At 49.8% G+C, this 16,859-nt stretch overlaps 1 protein-coding gene across 1 annotated transcript in view; it reads left to right on the top strand.

The window, feature by feature from the left end:
- Positions 1-223: 223 nt before the first annotated feature.
- Positions 224-16,859, top strand: part of ST8SIA1 (ST8 alpha-N-acetyl-neuraminide alpha-2,8-sialyltransferase 1) — a 78,077-nt gene continuing 61,441 nt past the window's right edge. Inside the window, exon 1 of the mRNA XM_044452161.1 lies at positions 224-474. Within this exon, the coding sequence (XP_044308096.1) occupies positions 224-474 (251 nt within the window). The remainder of the gene's footprint in view (positions 475-16,859) is intronic.

Raw genomic sequence — 16,859 nt, 5'->3', positions numbered from 1 at the left:
CCCGCCCCTTCTCCCCCGCCCCCGCCCCCGCCCCGCTCCCGCGCGCCTTTAGCGGCGGCGGCGGCGGCGGCCCCTCGGAGCATCGCGGGGGAAGCGGAGGTGGCGGCCGGCGGCGCCGGGCGCATTGCATGGGGGCGCCGGGGCTCCCCGCCTCCCTCGCTGCCGGCCGCTGGAGCGGGAGGAGGGGGCGGCGGCGGCGCCGGGGGCCGCCGCCCGGGTCGCGATGAGCGGCCAGAAGGCGGCGGGGGGCGCCCGAAAGCGGAGGATGGCGGCGGCGGCGGCGGCGCTGCTGCTCTGCAAGGGCCCCCGCGCGCGGCTGCCGGTGGGCGCCAGCGCGCTGGGCTTCTTTGTCCTCTGCTGGCTCTACGTCTTCCCGGTCTACCGGCTGCCGGACGAGAAGGAGATCGTGCAGGGGGTGCTGCTGCAGCAGGGCAGAGCTTGGCGGAGGAACCTCACCGCGGTCGCCGGCTTCAGGTGAGGCGGCGGGTGCCCCGGCCGTGGCTCCCCCCGTATCGCGCGGGCGGGCGCGCGCGCGCGCTCCCGGACCACCCTCGGTCCCCCGCTCCCCTCTCGCGCAAAGGATGTGGCCGTCGTGGCTAGTCCTCATGATGACTCGCCCGTGCATCCTGCCCTTCCTCGCGCTCTGTGATCATCCTCCTCAGACTCGATTCCGCATAGCATGCGTTTTCTCTGCAAAGTTCTTTCCCTGACGATCGGTTTTAAAAAATGCAGGCGTATCGAAGTTTGGAAGGATTGGGATTCTTGTTTGGCTTCCTCGGTCCCCTCTATGGGAACGCGCGCGCGCCCCGGGTTCCATTCTGGGATCCGGACCTGCCACGGTTCGGTAGGGCTCGGTTTTGCACCCTTGCGGGTCTTTCAGGAAGGCCTGCCAGAGATCCAGTCTGGCTTACCCCGAAAGGCTTGCAGCCGGGATACTCCTGCATGGGCTGGCATTATATAATCTTAATGTGCTCTCTGTTAAATCGGAATCCCCGAGTTAGTGGTAAAGTGGGGACCAGAACTGGATCCCAGGAAACTGCTGCCCGGTCCCTTATTCTTTGTCCGGCCACGTGGCCTGAGGTGTTGCCCTAGCCTTGGATTTGCTCCAGAATCCTGTACTTCGAGATATACTGCATATGAACATGGAGGCTTTATTTCCATACCATGAAAAGCACAATGCCACATATGTTTAGTGGCTGCAGCATGCTGGGAACTATAAAACTTCTCTAGGTCTAAACATGCATCGGGTTGCATAAGAGACCTGGCCTTCACAGATGATCAAAAAAACACCTGCACTCTTTTCCCCCTTTGTTTAGTCTAAGGAATTGATTTGGATTTTATGCGGTGTGTTCATACCTTGTCAATATTCGTAATGCTCCCACAGTCTGTAGTAAAGATACCAGAGACTCCAGTGTGGCAAAATGGAAATAGAATTTTCTGTAAGGTCCAGTTATCGATTTTCTACTACAGGCTGCAGGAATCGCTGACAAAGAAGTGTGCTTGGCTTTCATGCTATCAGTTTGAACTTTGTTATGTTCCACGATGAGAAACTTGAACAATTTAATCAGTGAAACGGGGACTTCATGTGTGATAGGTTGAGGCAACTGGAATTAAGCTTGAAGCATCTAGTTTTCTGAATGCCGTATAATGAAACAAATACCTTTTGTGGGAATGGGTGCGACACCCTGAATTTCCTGAAGAACAACTTTATTGGGTGGTCCCATGGTCCAGTTTTCAGAGAAAATCGCACATTATTCTTACTCTCTTCTGTGCTCACTACCCATAATATTGCATATCTCTGCCATATCCACATTTAAGAGGAAGCAAACCTGCCTCTTATTTGGCCTGGCACTTTTTGTATCTGGAGGTAAGAAGATTTTGGCTTCTAGTTGAATTTATTCAGATCACTGATACTAGATTTTTAAAAACTATTTTTAATTAGTCCATTGTTAACTGTTCTAACCCTTTAAAATGGGATGGGCTGCATCTACAAAATGCATGGCAGGATGAATCGGGACTAGGAAAGCATCCTATAAGGAAAGATCAAGGAATGAGGCATATTTAACCCAGAGAAGAGAAGAGAGATTGGGCAATAGATTGTATGTTTCCAATACTTAAACAGTTAACGAAAAGTGTCTCGAGCTTTTGTAAGTCATCCAAACTGTCAGACACAAGAATAATTGAGTGTAGGTTAAGGTAGGAAGACAGATTTCAGGTGAACATAAGGTAAAAAGCTTCCTAAGAACCAGTACAGGTAGACCATGGAACCACCTGTGTGCGGAGTGGTCTCTAATCACTAGGAGCTGCGTAAGCAAAGGCTGGACAGGGATGCTTTGAACTGGGTTCCTTCCCTGAGCAGGGGTTGGCGGAAATGCCCTAAAGGCTTCTGCAATTTGGCTGCTTTCGTGATCGTACCTGTGAAGAAAGATCGGATTCCTTCGGCCTGTTCCCACTTGTTGCATTTGCCGCGAAGATGCTGCTTTCTAGTTGCTTACCATGTGCACGTGCACGAATGCATCGGATAGACACGTGTCGGGTTTGGTGGCAGGTGCCCACCTGCATTACGTCTACCTAGTTACCTGCAGCTTTTCCCCACTTCCCGCTGGTGGGGTTCCCTGGGACATAATCCACTGTGCAAAGAATGTAAATGCAAACTAGAACAAATGGCAATCAAAGCCACATAAAATGCAGCAACATAAGGAAAGGCATGGCACCCTGGAATTAAACACAGAGATTTTAAAACCAAAGGCTTGGTGTTAAAGGCAGGCTTATTTTTCTTCTTAAAGCTTTAGTACAAGCATCGATTCTGATCTGTTCCCTGTGCACGGCAGCCAGAGTGGCTGACAGAGCAGTTGGGCACTGTGGTCAAAGCACTCCCTTTGAGTTAGCAAACATGAAATGTAGGACTCCTGATACTTGAACTAGCCCTTGGTGCATCAGGCCCAGTGTTGCAGGCACGGGCTGGCAGCAGTGGCTGTGCGGGGTTTCGGGCTGGCTTCTGTCCTGGCCTGAACCAGGGGCTTTGGGCACGCAGCATCCTTTGCAAGTGCATCTCCGTAGTGGCCCGGTGGGTCGAGTGTGCATGCAACTTGCCTAACTATCTGGACAGGCCGGTGCGGCTGCTCCGTTGTCTCAGGCATGGGTCTGGGAGCAGGAGAGTGTTTGTGGCAGGGTGTTGGAGATCAGACTGCATGATTGGTACCTAGGCATGTGGGAAAAAGGAGACGGGCAGGGTTGTACGTTTGGAAGATTATGGGTTCCGTTTTAAGTCATAGCCTTGCTGCCTCTCACGCTAAAAATTGTGTTTCAGTCCACCCAAGAGAGAGGAGGAGAGAGAGAGAGCAGGGATAGGATCAAGTACAAGAGGGTTTTGACTCATGTACAAACGTTTCTGAATCAGAAAAAAACAAAACAGGCTTCTGTCAACGTGGGATTTGGGCAACTTACTCCGTATCAAGAAAGTGCAACTGCCAGAGAGCTTTTAATCGCAGCGCTTCACATCTTAGCAATGAAAAACTAGACACCCGGAGGTTTAGTAAGGAAAAGGAAGTGCCTCTCGTGGATCTCCAAGAAAGGAGTTGGCTCTTCTTAGCAAAGTGATTGGGCATAAAAAGAAGACCTGCGTATAAATGGATTGGGCCACTACGTTTGCATTAACGGACCATACTTGTTGAGGATGATGGGTGTTGTGGTCCAACACCTCCAGAGAGTGGCAGTTTGAGAAAGGCTAGGCTAAGCCATGGGGGCTGTTAGCACACTTTTTATAACGTTGTGCTTGGGCTGGAGGAAGCGGGAAGAGCTCGGTCGTCCAGTGGCATTGACTATGTCATGGGGCAAGTGCGAGGAAGTCCTTTTTCACCCAGTGCAGGCAGTCAGTGAAACCAAGGGAGTTTTCAGTCAATTTGCCCCTCCTTTCTGAAGCATCAGGAGTCTTGCTGAACTTGCATTTCTTTCATCACAAATGTCCCGTATCAGGAAATACCATCTTTTGCTGATGGCAGTTTTATTCTGGGTTCGTGGGTTATTTTGGCTAGGTTTTTTATTAAATTTTTTTGTGTTTTAATGTAAGCTTCTTTGAGTTAATCTGTGTTGGGGCCAAAGACAGAATATGAACAGTTTGGTAGCATCAATAAATGAGATCAGTGTGCTAATATTTTAAAAAGAGATTGCATCGTATTGTTTGTTAATGAGAGAAGTCTGGCTGCACAGTGAGCAAGTATAATCCTTGAGAACACAAGACTGGTGCTCGAGGCTTCCTTTTTAAGAGGAGAACTGACATGTAGGGAAGGTTCTGGAAGATTTCCCAGGGGATTAGTCCCAGCTCATGAGGAAGAAATCACTGTTTTGCTGTCCCATAATGTGCAACTCGATGAGGGCTTGCCAGTGAAATTGGCGCATGCTTCACCCGGTCTGTGAGGGTGGGACTTGCGCCCGTTCAAGTTGGTGGGCACAGGTGTGAGTGTATACTGTGGTGCCTTGGCTCACAAAGGCCTTGGTTCACAACCGAATCGCGTCATGAACAAAAATTCCATGGAAATTTTGACTTGGGTCGCGAACTCCGCATTGGGTGGCGACTAAGATCGTGGCCGTCTCCCTGCCCCCCGAGTGGGGAGATGGCCACGCTCACAGTCGCGTTCGTGCAGGGAAGACTGGCGCCATCTTGGCCATCTCTCTCCCCCCCGCAACCAGCACGATCGTGGCCGTCTCCCCCCCGCCCCCCCCGAGTGGGGAGATGGCCACGATCGCAGTCGTGTTCGTGCAGGGAAGACATGGGGGAGCTTGCTGAACTCCAGAGTGAGCAGCAACAGGGACTTGCTGAGGAGGATTCCACTGAGGAAGAGGAAGACGGGGAGGAGGTGAGCAGGGATGTGATACAATCCATTCTGCAAAAACGGAATGAGTGCCAGGATGTCTTTGGGAAGCACCACCCCAGCAGAACTGTGACGAACAGAGTGTTGAATCTGACGAACGATACCGTGGTCTCTCATTTCCGGAGGGTCGTGCAGCGCAGGAAAAAACAAGTGACTATAGGCAGATTTTGCACCAGAATTGACCCTGCAGCTAAGAGACAAAGAAGAGAGGACACCCCTGAAGGAGATCTCCCCAGTGTCCTTATGGAGGGGGGCTCTCCCTCGAAACAATAATCCCCCCCCCGCCACCCAGGCTAGTGTTCTCCACTGCCCTGTACAGCACTTTGTCACTTGGTTGTTCTTTGTCACTCGTTTCAAATTTTTCTGATTAAAAAAAATAGTTACAGAACGGATTAACCTTATTTCCATTGAACCTTGTGGGGAAATTTGACTTGGGTCACAACCAGTTTGGGTCACAACCGAGTCGTGGAATGGATTAAGTTCGTGAGCCAAGGTACCACTTCTGCAAACTGGCTGCTCTCTCACGATGCATCTGCCCGAGCAACTCAGCACCTGGTGCCTGCATGCAGGCCGCCTCGGCTAAAGGAAGGGCACCTGGCCAGCAAGGCGAGTAGCCATGGAGAGCCTCCCCCCTCATTTCTCCGTCCAATCGCTTTTCAAAGCCATCCAGATTGGCAGCCTTCCCCGCCTCTCATGGCAGCAAATTCCAGTAGCTTAGCTATGCACTGTGTGAAGTGGTCCATCCTTTTACCTGTCCTAAACCTCCATCCCGGGAGAGGCGGAACATCTTGCAAGCCGCCTTGGATTCCTTACAAGATGAAGGAAGGTAGGATTCAAATGAAATGAAGTGACAATGATCGTTAAACTGTTAATGATGGGCAGTATCCTGGATAGAGGGTTGGATGAACTGCGGAGGTCCTTCTTGACCTGAAGCTCTCTGAGTTACTCCCTCTCCTCTGAGCCTACCCCATAGGGGTGTTGTTGTGAGGAGAAAATGAAGAATTAGAGAGCCTCAAAAGCCTTGAGTTCCTTGCAAGAGGAAAAAAAAAGAAGGGGCATAAATACCACACAATTATAATCATAGTAATAGTAATCAGCCAGGCAGTCCTGAATGTTATTTGAATCACACCTTGCAGGAAGGGAAGGGGGAATGCAGCTTTTTTCCCTGCTAGTTTTCATCTGGAGGAAGTATTTCCTTGCACCTGGTTTCTGCATGGGAGAAACTTCCCTCTTTGTGCTGATGGGGGATTCTGCCCCACCTCATCTCTAAAGCCCCATTTATCTTCATAACCTTTCTGCTTCTGTGCCAACTGCCGGACTGCTGGTCATTTTGTGAATGGTTTAATGAAGGTTTCCACAATAAATAAGGAGCACCCAACAATCTCCGGCGTTTGTGGTCCATTCCCTGCCCTCTGCCTTTTAAAAATAATTTCAGCTACTTGTCAACAGTAAAGGAAACTTCCTGCTGATTTTTAGTGAGATTGCAAGTGAGAATCTATCTTCACTGATCCCCATATCCATGGGTCTATACATGATTGAGCTTGGTTTCTTTTCCAGTTTAGGGTGGCAGCCCTCTTCATTTTGGTACCAGGGGGATTTGTAAATCCCCCATTCCCAAAGGTAAAGTTGGTGATCCAGATCTTCAAGACCAAATGCTGACTTATCTAGGAAGCATTCTTAGCTAAAACAGGGGTGAGCTGCAGGTAGGGAAGGACTGTCTGCTAGTTCTTCGCATGATTTCCAGGAGATCAGCAAGGATCCCTGACTCTGCAGAGGGACTAAATTCCCCTGCTGTAAGTTGCATTGCCAAGCTGGAAGAAGACTTGGGCATGGGAGGAAACCAGGAGTGGGTTTTTTTCTTTTGTGATGAGTCTGTGAGCTCAGGTCACAGACTTAAAATCACATTCTTGGGCCAAGCAGTTACTCTTCATATTCTTGCTTAACTCTGAGCAAGTGTTGTTTCCTGAGTAGGACTTCTGAACCCCCTCCACCCTCAAAAGGGAATAAAAGAGGAGACAAACTTGCGTAACATTTGCACGTTCTTATTTACAAGTACAGTCGCAAACTGAGAAACAATTATAATAATTTAAATAGCATGTAGCACGTCTCACCAGAATAAGGAAGTGTCTGGTCCATTTGTTTTTCAGATGCAAACTATAGATGGGAAGCCATTATTCTGCTTCTTTATCTTTAAGCAGGAAATGGACGAGGCAGCGCTTCAAAGGGAGGGTGGTTCTCTGGCTAAGGTGGCCCATGGGAAAAGAGAACACATGGTCACTCTACCACCAACCCATCAGTTTGCACCACGCTCCAGTGGATGGGTCTTTGCAAGACTGCTGCCCACCTGCCATTTCTCTGAACCAAAGCCATCCAGGATAGGTGTCATCTCAGCCACTGAAATCCAGGCAGACGTCACCTGTGAAAGAGTCGATGGCCTAATCCTGAGTCGGTTAATTTCTCTGCCTTCCCCATGTTGCCTGCTGAGATGGGCAGCGATTCTGTACCAGAAGCGTCTTCCATCACCTGGTTCCTGATCCTGTTACCTGGCATAGAACCGGAGATGCCCTACTCCACCTCTGGACTAAGCTCCTTCCCCCATGCTCAAGCTCAAGCTTTGGAGCATCTCCAGCCAAACGGAAGCACATGACTGTGGAAGCTCTACACGCCTGGCCAATGAGGGTCCCGCTTTTCGAATGCAGACTGTAAAGCTATGGCTGAAAATGTGGGCTGGGAAACCCCAGTACAAGGCTCGCTTGGGTCAGAAATAGCCTAAATGACGCCTGATGGGTGCTCCTAGCATCATCTTTCCACCATTCCCCCCTCCACGTAAAAAAAGCTGTTCATTGCCAAGGGAAATTATACACTGGCCCTTGCTCATTACATTTAATTCCAGTGGGAGAACGGCATGCAAGACGAAATCCAGAGGCACAATATCATTATTATAAACGGGCAGCCTGTGAAAGAAGAGGCCTTTGTTACTATGCTGAAGTACCCAAGATATTAATTGCCAATTAGGGAAGAGAACAGCAGAAATTATCCAGAATCTGAGAAAGCCTTTGTCTCTTTCCCTCCTCTGCGTAAGAGGAGTCCTGCAGGATCGGCTCAAAGGGCCGTCTTGTCCAGAAGTTGGTTCATGCGGGGCTGCCAGCAGCCAAAGGGCTTTCACATGCAGAGCATGAGTACAGCAGTGCCTTTCCGCCCATGCTCCCCAGTAGCTCATGCGCATAGGCACGCTAGAGTCATGAGGACTAGTAGCCATAGATTGCCTTTTTCTCGTGACACTGTCCAGGTCCCTTTTAAAGCCAACCAATGACATCACGTGAAAGCGAATTCCATAGTCTGGAAAGTACGGCACCGGCGCGTTTGTTATTTATTTATTTGTTTGTTTGTTTGTTTATTTAAAACATTTATATGCCACCCAATCGTGCCACAGCACCTAAGAAGAGCCAAGCTGGATTAGACCAATGGCAGCCCAGCGTTCTGTGCACACGCTGTCCAACGTTTTATCTTTCAAGGCTTGTAGCCATGGCTAGGCTTCTCTCGCGGGTCTTTGCCCAGTCCCCATCTCAAGTCAATGTCCTCTTTCCTTCCTCGGACCCAAGTTGGAGCACGTGCTGTGCATTAAAAATGTCCCATACGCACGTCGATCCGTTTGTACCGAGCGGTGGTGGGCCTTCCCGGTGGCAGCCTCTGCTTTCTACCCGGACCTGTGACTGAATTTGCATTAGCGGCTGTAACTCCTGAAAGAAAGGGGTTGAGCTGCGGATGCCGGAGAACCCTGCAGCTGATTCAAATCAGCTGGATTTCTGCAATTTATTCTGTTATACTATATTACGCTACAACAACTGGGGCAGTTCTGCTTAGGAAAAAGGCAGGTCAGGGAGACACGACAGAGGTGTTTAAGATGACGCACGGTGTGGAGAAAGTGGCATTTTCTCCCCCCTCCCATAATACTTGATCCCGGGGCCATCGCATGAAGCTGCTTGAGGTGGAGAACAAATAAAAGGGATTCTTCACACAGGGAATAGCCAAGCTGTGGAATTGGCTGCCACGGGAAGTGGTGATGGCCACCGATCTGGATGGCTTTGAAAGGGGATTGGACAGAGTCGCGAGGGAGGAGGCTCTCCGTGGCTACTGGCCTTGCCGGCCATGTGCTCCCTCCTTCGCCAGAGGCAGCCTGCCTGCACACCCCTGTTGCTGAGGATCATGGGCGGGGGAGGTCCTGCGCCCATCCTGCTGGAGGGACCCTGTGGGCCACTGGCTTGCAACCAGGCGATCAGAGTGTTTGAGCAACTGGACCTTGGGTCTGGTCCAGCATGGCGCTTCTGATGTTCACACCCTGATAGTGGTTGCCTTACAGACGTGCCCAGTTCTCCCAGCGATTAGGCATTCCATGTTGTCAAAAATTGCCGTGTGACCTGTGGAATTGCTGTCGTTACCCGAGTCCTCCCTTTAAAGACACAGTTAAGATATATTTTCACATTTAGCACTTTGGAGTGGAAATTGTCAGTGACTTCACACTTCTTCCTAATGCTGAACTTGGATGGTCTGGGCACCTTGATTCACACATGTGGCTTGATTCAACACAAGTTATTTAGTTGACTTTTCATCCCGAACTTTCAGCCCAGCTGATAGTGTAAGAATAGGAAAAAAGCTGTGCTGGGGCAGAGCAAAAAGGCCCCTGGTCTGCCCCAGCACATTCCCAATTAACCCAAACCCTGTGGGGAGGAAGGCAGCTCACGGGGAACTGAATATGCTCAGCAGCCATGGGGTGTTGGGAAAGGCAGGCGCTGGTGCCGGAATGGAGCACAGCTCCTGAGCGCACTGAAATTTAAAGTTAAATTTTGTAAAATGTTTCAGGACACTGCAGAACTGCGGGCTACACACTCTATTTGGGAACGCCGTACTAGCCAGCTGGACTCATGTGGTTCGTCTTTCAGGGTATGGTGTATCTCACGTTTCACGCAACACAGAGGCGCGCACGCACGCACACACACGCAGAGGGAGGGAGGGAGGGAGGGAGGGAGGGAGAGAGAGAGAGAGAGAGAGAGAGAGAGAGAGAGAGAGAGAGAGAGAGGAGCAATCAAGTATGCATATAGTCAACAGTGTGGTGTAGTGGTTGGATCTATGGATGGATCTCTGAGATTACTGAAAGCCAAATCACTGGGGACGTAACATGCCAAGTGGTGCTGCAGCTTTTGTAAGGTGGAATTAAGAGAAGCAAGGGGTTTCTTAATCCTTTCCTCCAAAACTCCTGCGTCGTTTAAATCTTTGATGCCTTAGTAAGGCTGGAAGACTGCTGAGAATCTTGACTCTGTGGCTGGGGAGGAGAATAACTGGGAAGAGAGAGCCAGTGTGGTCTAGTGGTTAAGTGCATGGGACTGGAACTCGGGCGACCTGGGTTCGGGTCCCCACTCAGCCATGGAGCCCACTGGGTGAATTTGGGCCAGTCACAGACTCTCAGCCCACCCTACCTCACAGAGTTGTTGTTGTGGGGATAAGATGGAGGAGGAGAATGATGTAAGCTGCCTTGAGCCCTTTGTAGGAAAAAGGCAGGATATAAATCAAAAAATGAATAAATAAAATAAATAATAAATAAACAGTTATTTATTTAGACTGTTAAGGTTGCGGGGGAGCTAGAGATATTCCTGGTTTTCCACTTTTGTGGGAGTCCTGCACCCATTTTGTACCCTGCGCGCGTCATCTATGATTTTCCACGGTAGGCTGCAGAACTAAAAAAAAAAAATCTCATGTAATTATTGATGGCAAACTCTGAATAATCAAATCTGCAAAAGGTAAACCTGCAAGAGTCAATGTTCAGCTGCAGTTTGGAGGGGGGAACGGTTTTCCTGTGGAGAGAAGGCTAGGCTGATGTTGTGAAGAGACAAGCTGCCTCAGCCTGGGCTTTCCCTGGCCCTGCCTGGAGGGGCCTGCAGTTGAACCTGGGGGCTTAAAAGTGTGAGCTCTTCCGCTGAGCTGTGGCCCTTCTGCTTTTGCCAGCTTTTCTGGGCAGGCACCAGACACACTGAGAGCGAAAAGGGGGCCCAAGGGGGCCGCAGCTTCTCTTGTTCACCTCAAAGGAAAGGCCCCCTGCCTGGCTAATAGCTTTCACCTTGTAAATCACTCTTTTGCCCTCCAGAGTTCTTGGGAGGGCAACTCTCATCAGCCTCAGCTAGCACAGCTACTTGGTTGGGAATGATGGGAATCATAGTTTAAATGTTTGAAGAACCTAAGGTTGGGAAAGGCTGATGCAGAATGAAGCTGTGCACGGCCCACATTCAAACTAAACTCTGGATTTGGACTGGGCTCCGCACTGGTTGCTTCCCTTCCCCACACTGGTTGCTGTTGTTACCTAGTATGCACGTTATTCGTGTGTTGTGTCTGTGCTCTGATTGGTCATTTAGCAATAAGCCTCAGGTTCATCTGTTTACATAAGTGCTTACCTTTCGTCCAAAGGTGCCCTCTTGGGTATTTACAAATACTTAATTATAATTTATATTATCATTTATTATAAGAATGTCAATAATGCTATTTATTTATATTTAATTATATATTAATATTATTATTTTTTGGGACTGCAGGTGGCGCAGTGGTTTAAACCTCTGTGCTGCTGGGCTGGTAGATCGAAAGGTCGCCGGTTCGAATCTGCACAACGGGGTGAGTTCCCGTTGCTCCGTCCCAGCTCCTGCCAACCTTACAGCTCGAAAGCCTGCAAATGCAAGCAGATGAAAAGGTGCCACTTCGGTGGGCAGGTAACAGCGTTCCGTGCCCTTCGGTGTTTAGTCATGCCGGCCACATGGCCACGGAGACTGTCTGCAGACAAACGCTGGCTCCCTTGGCCAAGAAACGGAGGTGAGCACCGCCCCCTGGAGTCAGGCATGTCTGGACGTAACGTCAAGGGGAAACCTTTACCTTTATTACTATTTTATAATTCAATATGTCTGTCGTGTGTTCTAACGGACATACTAAATGCATCTGTCTGGCTGACAATCTTAACCGGGGCTTATTTTTGGGGTAGGGCTTATATTAGGAGCATCCTGAAAAATCATGCTGGGGCTTATTTTCCAGTTAGGTCTTATTTTCGAGGAAATACGGTAGTACCCATGTGATGGCACCTTGCACCATTCGCAGGAGGAGTTAAAGTTGGGTGGTAAAGCAATCAAATACAGTATTTACAGTGGTACCTCGGCTCACAAACGCCTTGGCTCACGACCAAATCGAGTTGCGAACAAAAATTTCATGGAAATTTTGATTTGGATCGCAAACTCCGCATTGGGTGGCGACCAAGATTGTGACCATCTCCCCCCCACCCCCCGCCGAGTGGGGAGATGGCCACGATCGCAGTTGTGTGTGCACGTAATGTCATTGGCAAGTCTCCGAGAGAAATTTCTGCAGCCTTGTCTGTCAGCTGCTCTCTCAGCTGCTGCTGCTGCTGCTGCTGCTGCTGACGGTTATATAATGAGGGCTTCTCCGTCACTCCACTCAAGGTAAATCTCAGCTGCCCTGCCAGAACCGGTTGGACGCGAGCCAGTCCGTCCAGAAGCTGTTTGCAAGGGAAATATTTTGGGCTGCTCCCTCCCATCAAGGACATTTTGGAGATACAGAACAAAAGTATTTCCAAAGCCAAACAATGCAAGATAAGATGAGTTCAGGGAATGCACCTTGTGGTTCTGTGTTACGGCAGATGCAGAACTGACGTGAAAGACTGTAGCACATGACGGGACACACATTTTTTCATGTGCCATCCCTCCCCCCAGTCATAGTTCCTTGGCCTCTGCAGACTGGACTGAAAAAGATCCCAGCCCGAAACTCAAGCAAACCTCTGCCCATCAGGCCAAAAATACCGGCCCAGATTGCACCCTGCTTTGAGATGGCTTAAGGTGGCTTCCAAGGAAGAAACCGGAGATCTGAAAATGGCGCCACCTTCTCCAACCTGGTGCCTTCCCGCTGTTGCGGAGCACAACTCCTAGCATTGCTGACTCTTGAGCCTGCTGGCTGCGGCTGATGGGAGTTGAAGTCCGCAGCATCTGGGGAAGGTCGAGATAGCGTAAACGTGAGCCACTGGGCTTGTACAGATGTATTCATCGGAGAGACCACGATGGTCACTGCCTGCAGGCTGGCTAGGCCACCGTGCGTGTGTGGAACGCCCTGGAACACCTGCCGTGGACCTGCAGCGTTGAGCTGTTGGTAACTGGGAAAGCCAAGCTGCCAGGATCCGTGAGCACAGGTGTGCGACCCAGTGTGTAAGGCTGCGTGCCGTTCGGGTTGCCCCAGGGCACAGAAGATGCTGCCAGGGCTGGGACAGGGAAGGGCTGCGGAGCACAGGTGCGAGCAGACCCCTGGCTGCAGCCCCTGGGATTCCAGGTGCACAGGGAGCTCCTGATTTTGGGAATGAGAGAGACGGTTGTTCTTGCGATGCGCTCCAAAGTTAGGCAGATTCAGATTTGTCAGGTGAGGAGGAGAAGGGGCTTGGACACCGAGATGGGAGGAGCAGAAGGGCCAATCTCAAGGCCACCTGCACCAGGTGTTCAGATAGCCTCTGAGAACAGCCAGGATCTACAACTGCTGGGAGCGGCACAGGAGCCAGCTGAGCCAGGGGTGACTCTTGATCCCATGATGCAGCATCGGCAGAGAAGCGGGGCCAACCAGAGGGGCAGTGCCCAGCTCAGAGGCCGGCCTGCCTCCGGAAGGGCCCCCCTCACAGAGGGAAGCGGCCCAGGAATGCTCAGCAGGAGCGTTCTCAGAAGCAGTTGCTGGCTCGGGTTCAGTGACCTGCTCTGTGCATGCTCAGAGACTCATTCCGTGGTGATGGTGGTTGCTAGGTGTACTTTGAAGAAGGAAGGGCTTTTTGCCAAGGAATGGTCTGTTGCCTGAATGTGCAAAGGGGGAACCCTTGCTCCTCGCTGTGATATTGAGTCAGCCGCTTGGTCCATCTAGGCCAGTGCTGTTCACACTGAGTGGCAGCAGCATTCCAGGGTTTGAGATGCATCGAACATGATCTGGGGAAAGTGGGTAGAGAGCCTTTTTGTATCACTGGATACCAGAATCTAGAGGCATTCCATCTTACTCAGGGGGAGTAGATTTAGGAGAGACAACAGGCCGTGCTTTTTGAGGCAGCACCTAGTGTATAACAGGTGCAGTCTGTACTTGGTTTGGCCCCAGCCAGCATGGTGGGGAGCCGGTAGTGGAGTGGGGACCGGGCTGGGGCGAGGCTTGATAACTGGGTGTAGCCCTCACTTGCTTGGGCAGACCAGCTGGGTTACCTTGGGCCAGCCTAACCTGCTGCTCAGGCTTTTTGTGAGACTAAAACGGAGAGGAAGAAAGGGCTGCTAAGCACTTTGGCATTTGCTTAAATAAATACTTAAATAGACAGGCAGAAATGACTAAACAACTTGGGGTTAGTGGGAGTTTCGTTAGTGGAAAAGAAATATTTGGGGATTACCTAACCCAGGTGTTATTTTATTTTATTTTATTTTATTTTATTTTATTTTAACATTCTTCGTTGAATGCATTCATTGTTTTAAATTGTTTAATATTTCTCTGTTTCTACAGAATTTTTATTGGATTTTATTGTCTTGTAGGCATTCTAACCTGCATGAATATTTTAAAAATAAATCTGTGTTTTTAATTTAAATCAGATTTTTCAAGGTGGTCATTGATAATTTACTCATTAAAAACACATCCTTTATATGTCTTGCTATAGGCATATCCCGCTTTTTTCTCCTGCAAGGGAACCCAGGGTAGTTTGTTTGCGTGGCTCTTCTCCCCTCTGTTGTATCTTCACAACAACACTGTGAGGTAGTCTAGGCTGAAAGTTAGTGATGCGTCCAAAGGCAGCCTGTGAGCTTTATGCCCAATTGTTGACTCGTGGTGCCCCAGTCTCCAAATCCCGGTCCAATATTCTGCTCACTATACCACCATTAAATCTGATCACAACAACAACAGTGCTAAACTTGCAGTTGTTTTGATAGAAACAGTCCAAATCTCATACAACCAAATTAAACTGAAATTAAAATAGCTAAAATGTGTACAGTTAAAAAATCCCCTGTAAGATCGGTGGGTGCCAATCTGGATGGCTTGAAAGGGGGATTGGGATAATTTATGGAAGAGGAGGCTCTCAGTGGCTACTAACCTTGCTGGCCGTGTGTTCCTTCCTTCACCAGAGGTGGCCTGACTGCAGACACCAGTCGCTGAGGAGCTTGGGCAGGAAGAGGTCTTGCACCCATCCAGCTTGGGGGATTCTGTGGACAGCTGGTTTGCCCCCGTGTGCACAGAGTGCTGGTCTGCATGGGCCATTGATCTGATCCAGCAGGGCTTGTCTGATGTTGGGATCCCCTCAGGCCCCGGGTCGCCAAGCAGATCTTTAAAGGCATCAGCATAAAGGGCTGTCTTAACCTTGTGCTGAAAAGATGAGCAGTGGGGAGGTTTTCCCAAAGATGAGGGGCCACTGCTGCGAAGTGGTGCTGGACAGAACGGCGGGGCAGGGCAAGCTTCAGCAGACATCTTGCCAGGGCGGCAGAGTCTAGCAGCTGCCCAGAAATGTGGCAGGCGGCTACCGACCTGACACAGACGGAGGATATCTGTGAACACAGAAGACTCCTTCCCAGTTCGCATGTTCCTCAGTGGGAAAAACCAACCTGCAGGGGCCTCAATTTGTCTCTGAACAGTTCAATCATGAGCTGAGAAAAAATGCGGAGCTATCAATCAGCTGGGCAATTAGGCCACTGATCCTGCCAGCCAAGAGGACTCAGGCTGTAATGAATGCTAAGAATTAAGTCATTCAGAGGAGACCGTGAACAGGTCATTATGTGTTCGTCAGTGGCAGATCCTTTCGGTCATCTGATTGATTGCGCAAGTAACTCCAGATTCTCAGGCACTGCTGGAAAATGTATGCTGGAGAGCAGAAACTTCTGGGCTCGGTCATACAGGAGGGTCAGGAACTGTGATCTCTGGACAAGGCTACTTCTTAGAGGAAGACGGGGAACCCATCCAGAGGAAAGGTGGTCAAACCAGACAGAGGAATGGCTTTCGGGCTGCATGCCAAGAGCTTTGGCTTCCAAAATACAGGCCAGGAGTGGCCAGACTTGCTCAATGGAAGAGCCACATATGGAAAATGTCAGACGTTTGAGAGACGCAAGACATGAACAAACATTTATTTATTATGTATGCTTTACGACTTTATGAAAGCGTGTTCTTGCTTATCAGTGTGTGGCTTCTTAAATGCGCATGATAAGACTCACAGAGCCTTGGAAAACTAACTGGGATGCCATTCCCGAAGAAATGATGGACCTTTAGACACAAGAACTACTCGAAGCAAATGTTATATTAATTAAAAATAGCAGGATTTTTTAAAACTGTTGTCAGAGTAAAAAAACAAACAAACCCTGGCAATTATAGTTTAGTGAGAAGTGCTGAGAATTCTTTGCTAGAATTCTAACTTGGAGACTATGTCCTGTCTGGGACCTTTGAAGGAGCTGCGGAAGGGACAAGCAGCAACAGGATAGCCACTTTCAGGGACTGTTACATAAACAACCAGATTCCCTTTGGAATGGTGACTGGTCCCCACTCTTTCCACATTCAGGAAGGAGGTCAGGAGACCCCTTTTGACGTTGGCTATTGAAAGTCAGCAGGAGTGGCAGCGGGGCTCCTGTGAGGCTGCCGGCTCAGCCCGCTCTCTTCTCGAGTCCCCTGCAAGCCACAAGATAGGCTCGAACGAGCTGCGTGCAGCTCCCGAGCCGTGGCTTGGCCACCCCGGCGTAGCCCTTGCTTAGCATAGGTCCAGTGCCAAACTCTAGTTACTTTGCTTAGGCTAATAAAATTGTAGGACTCTGCTTCTTTTATTGGCCACGTGCTTTCCAAGACAGAGAGATCAAAGGACGAACATACAGCTGGACTGTCTGTGCCTTGAATATACACCTTATCTGGCCTGCTAACGTGTGTCTGCTTTAATATATGAGAATGGCCAACACACATAAACCTTATTGTCTG

Source organism: Varanus komodoensis, unplaced genomic scaffold (genome assembly GCF_004798865.1).
Source record: "Varanus komodoensis strain SLA01 unplaced genomic scaffold, ASM479886v1 scaffold70, whole genome shotgun sequence".
NCBI lineage: Eukaryota > Metazoa > Chordata > Lepidosauria > Squamata > Varanidae > Varanus > Varanus komodoensis.
The sequence above is the reverse complement of the archived record's forward strand: the minus strand, read 5'-3'. Positions and strand labels throughout refer to the sequence as shown.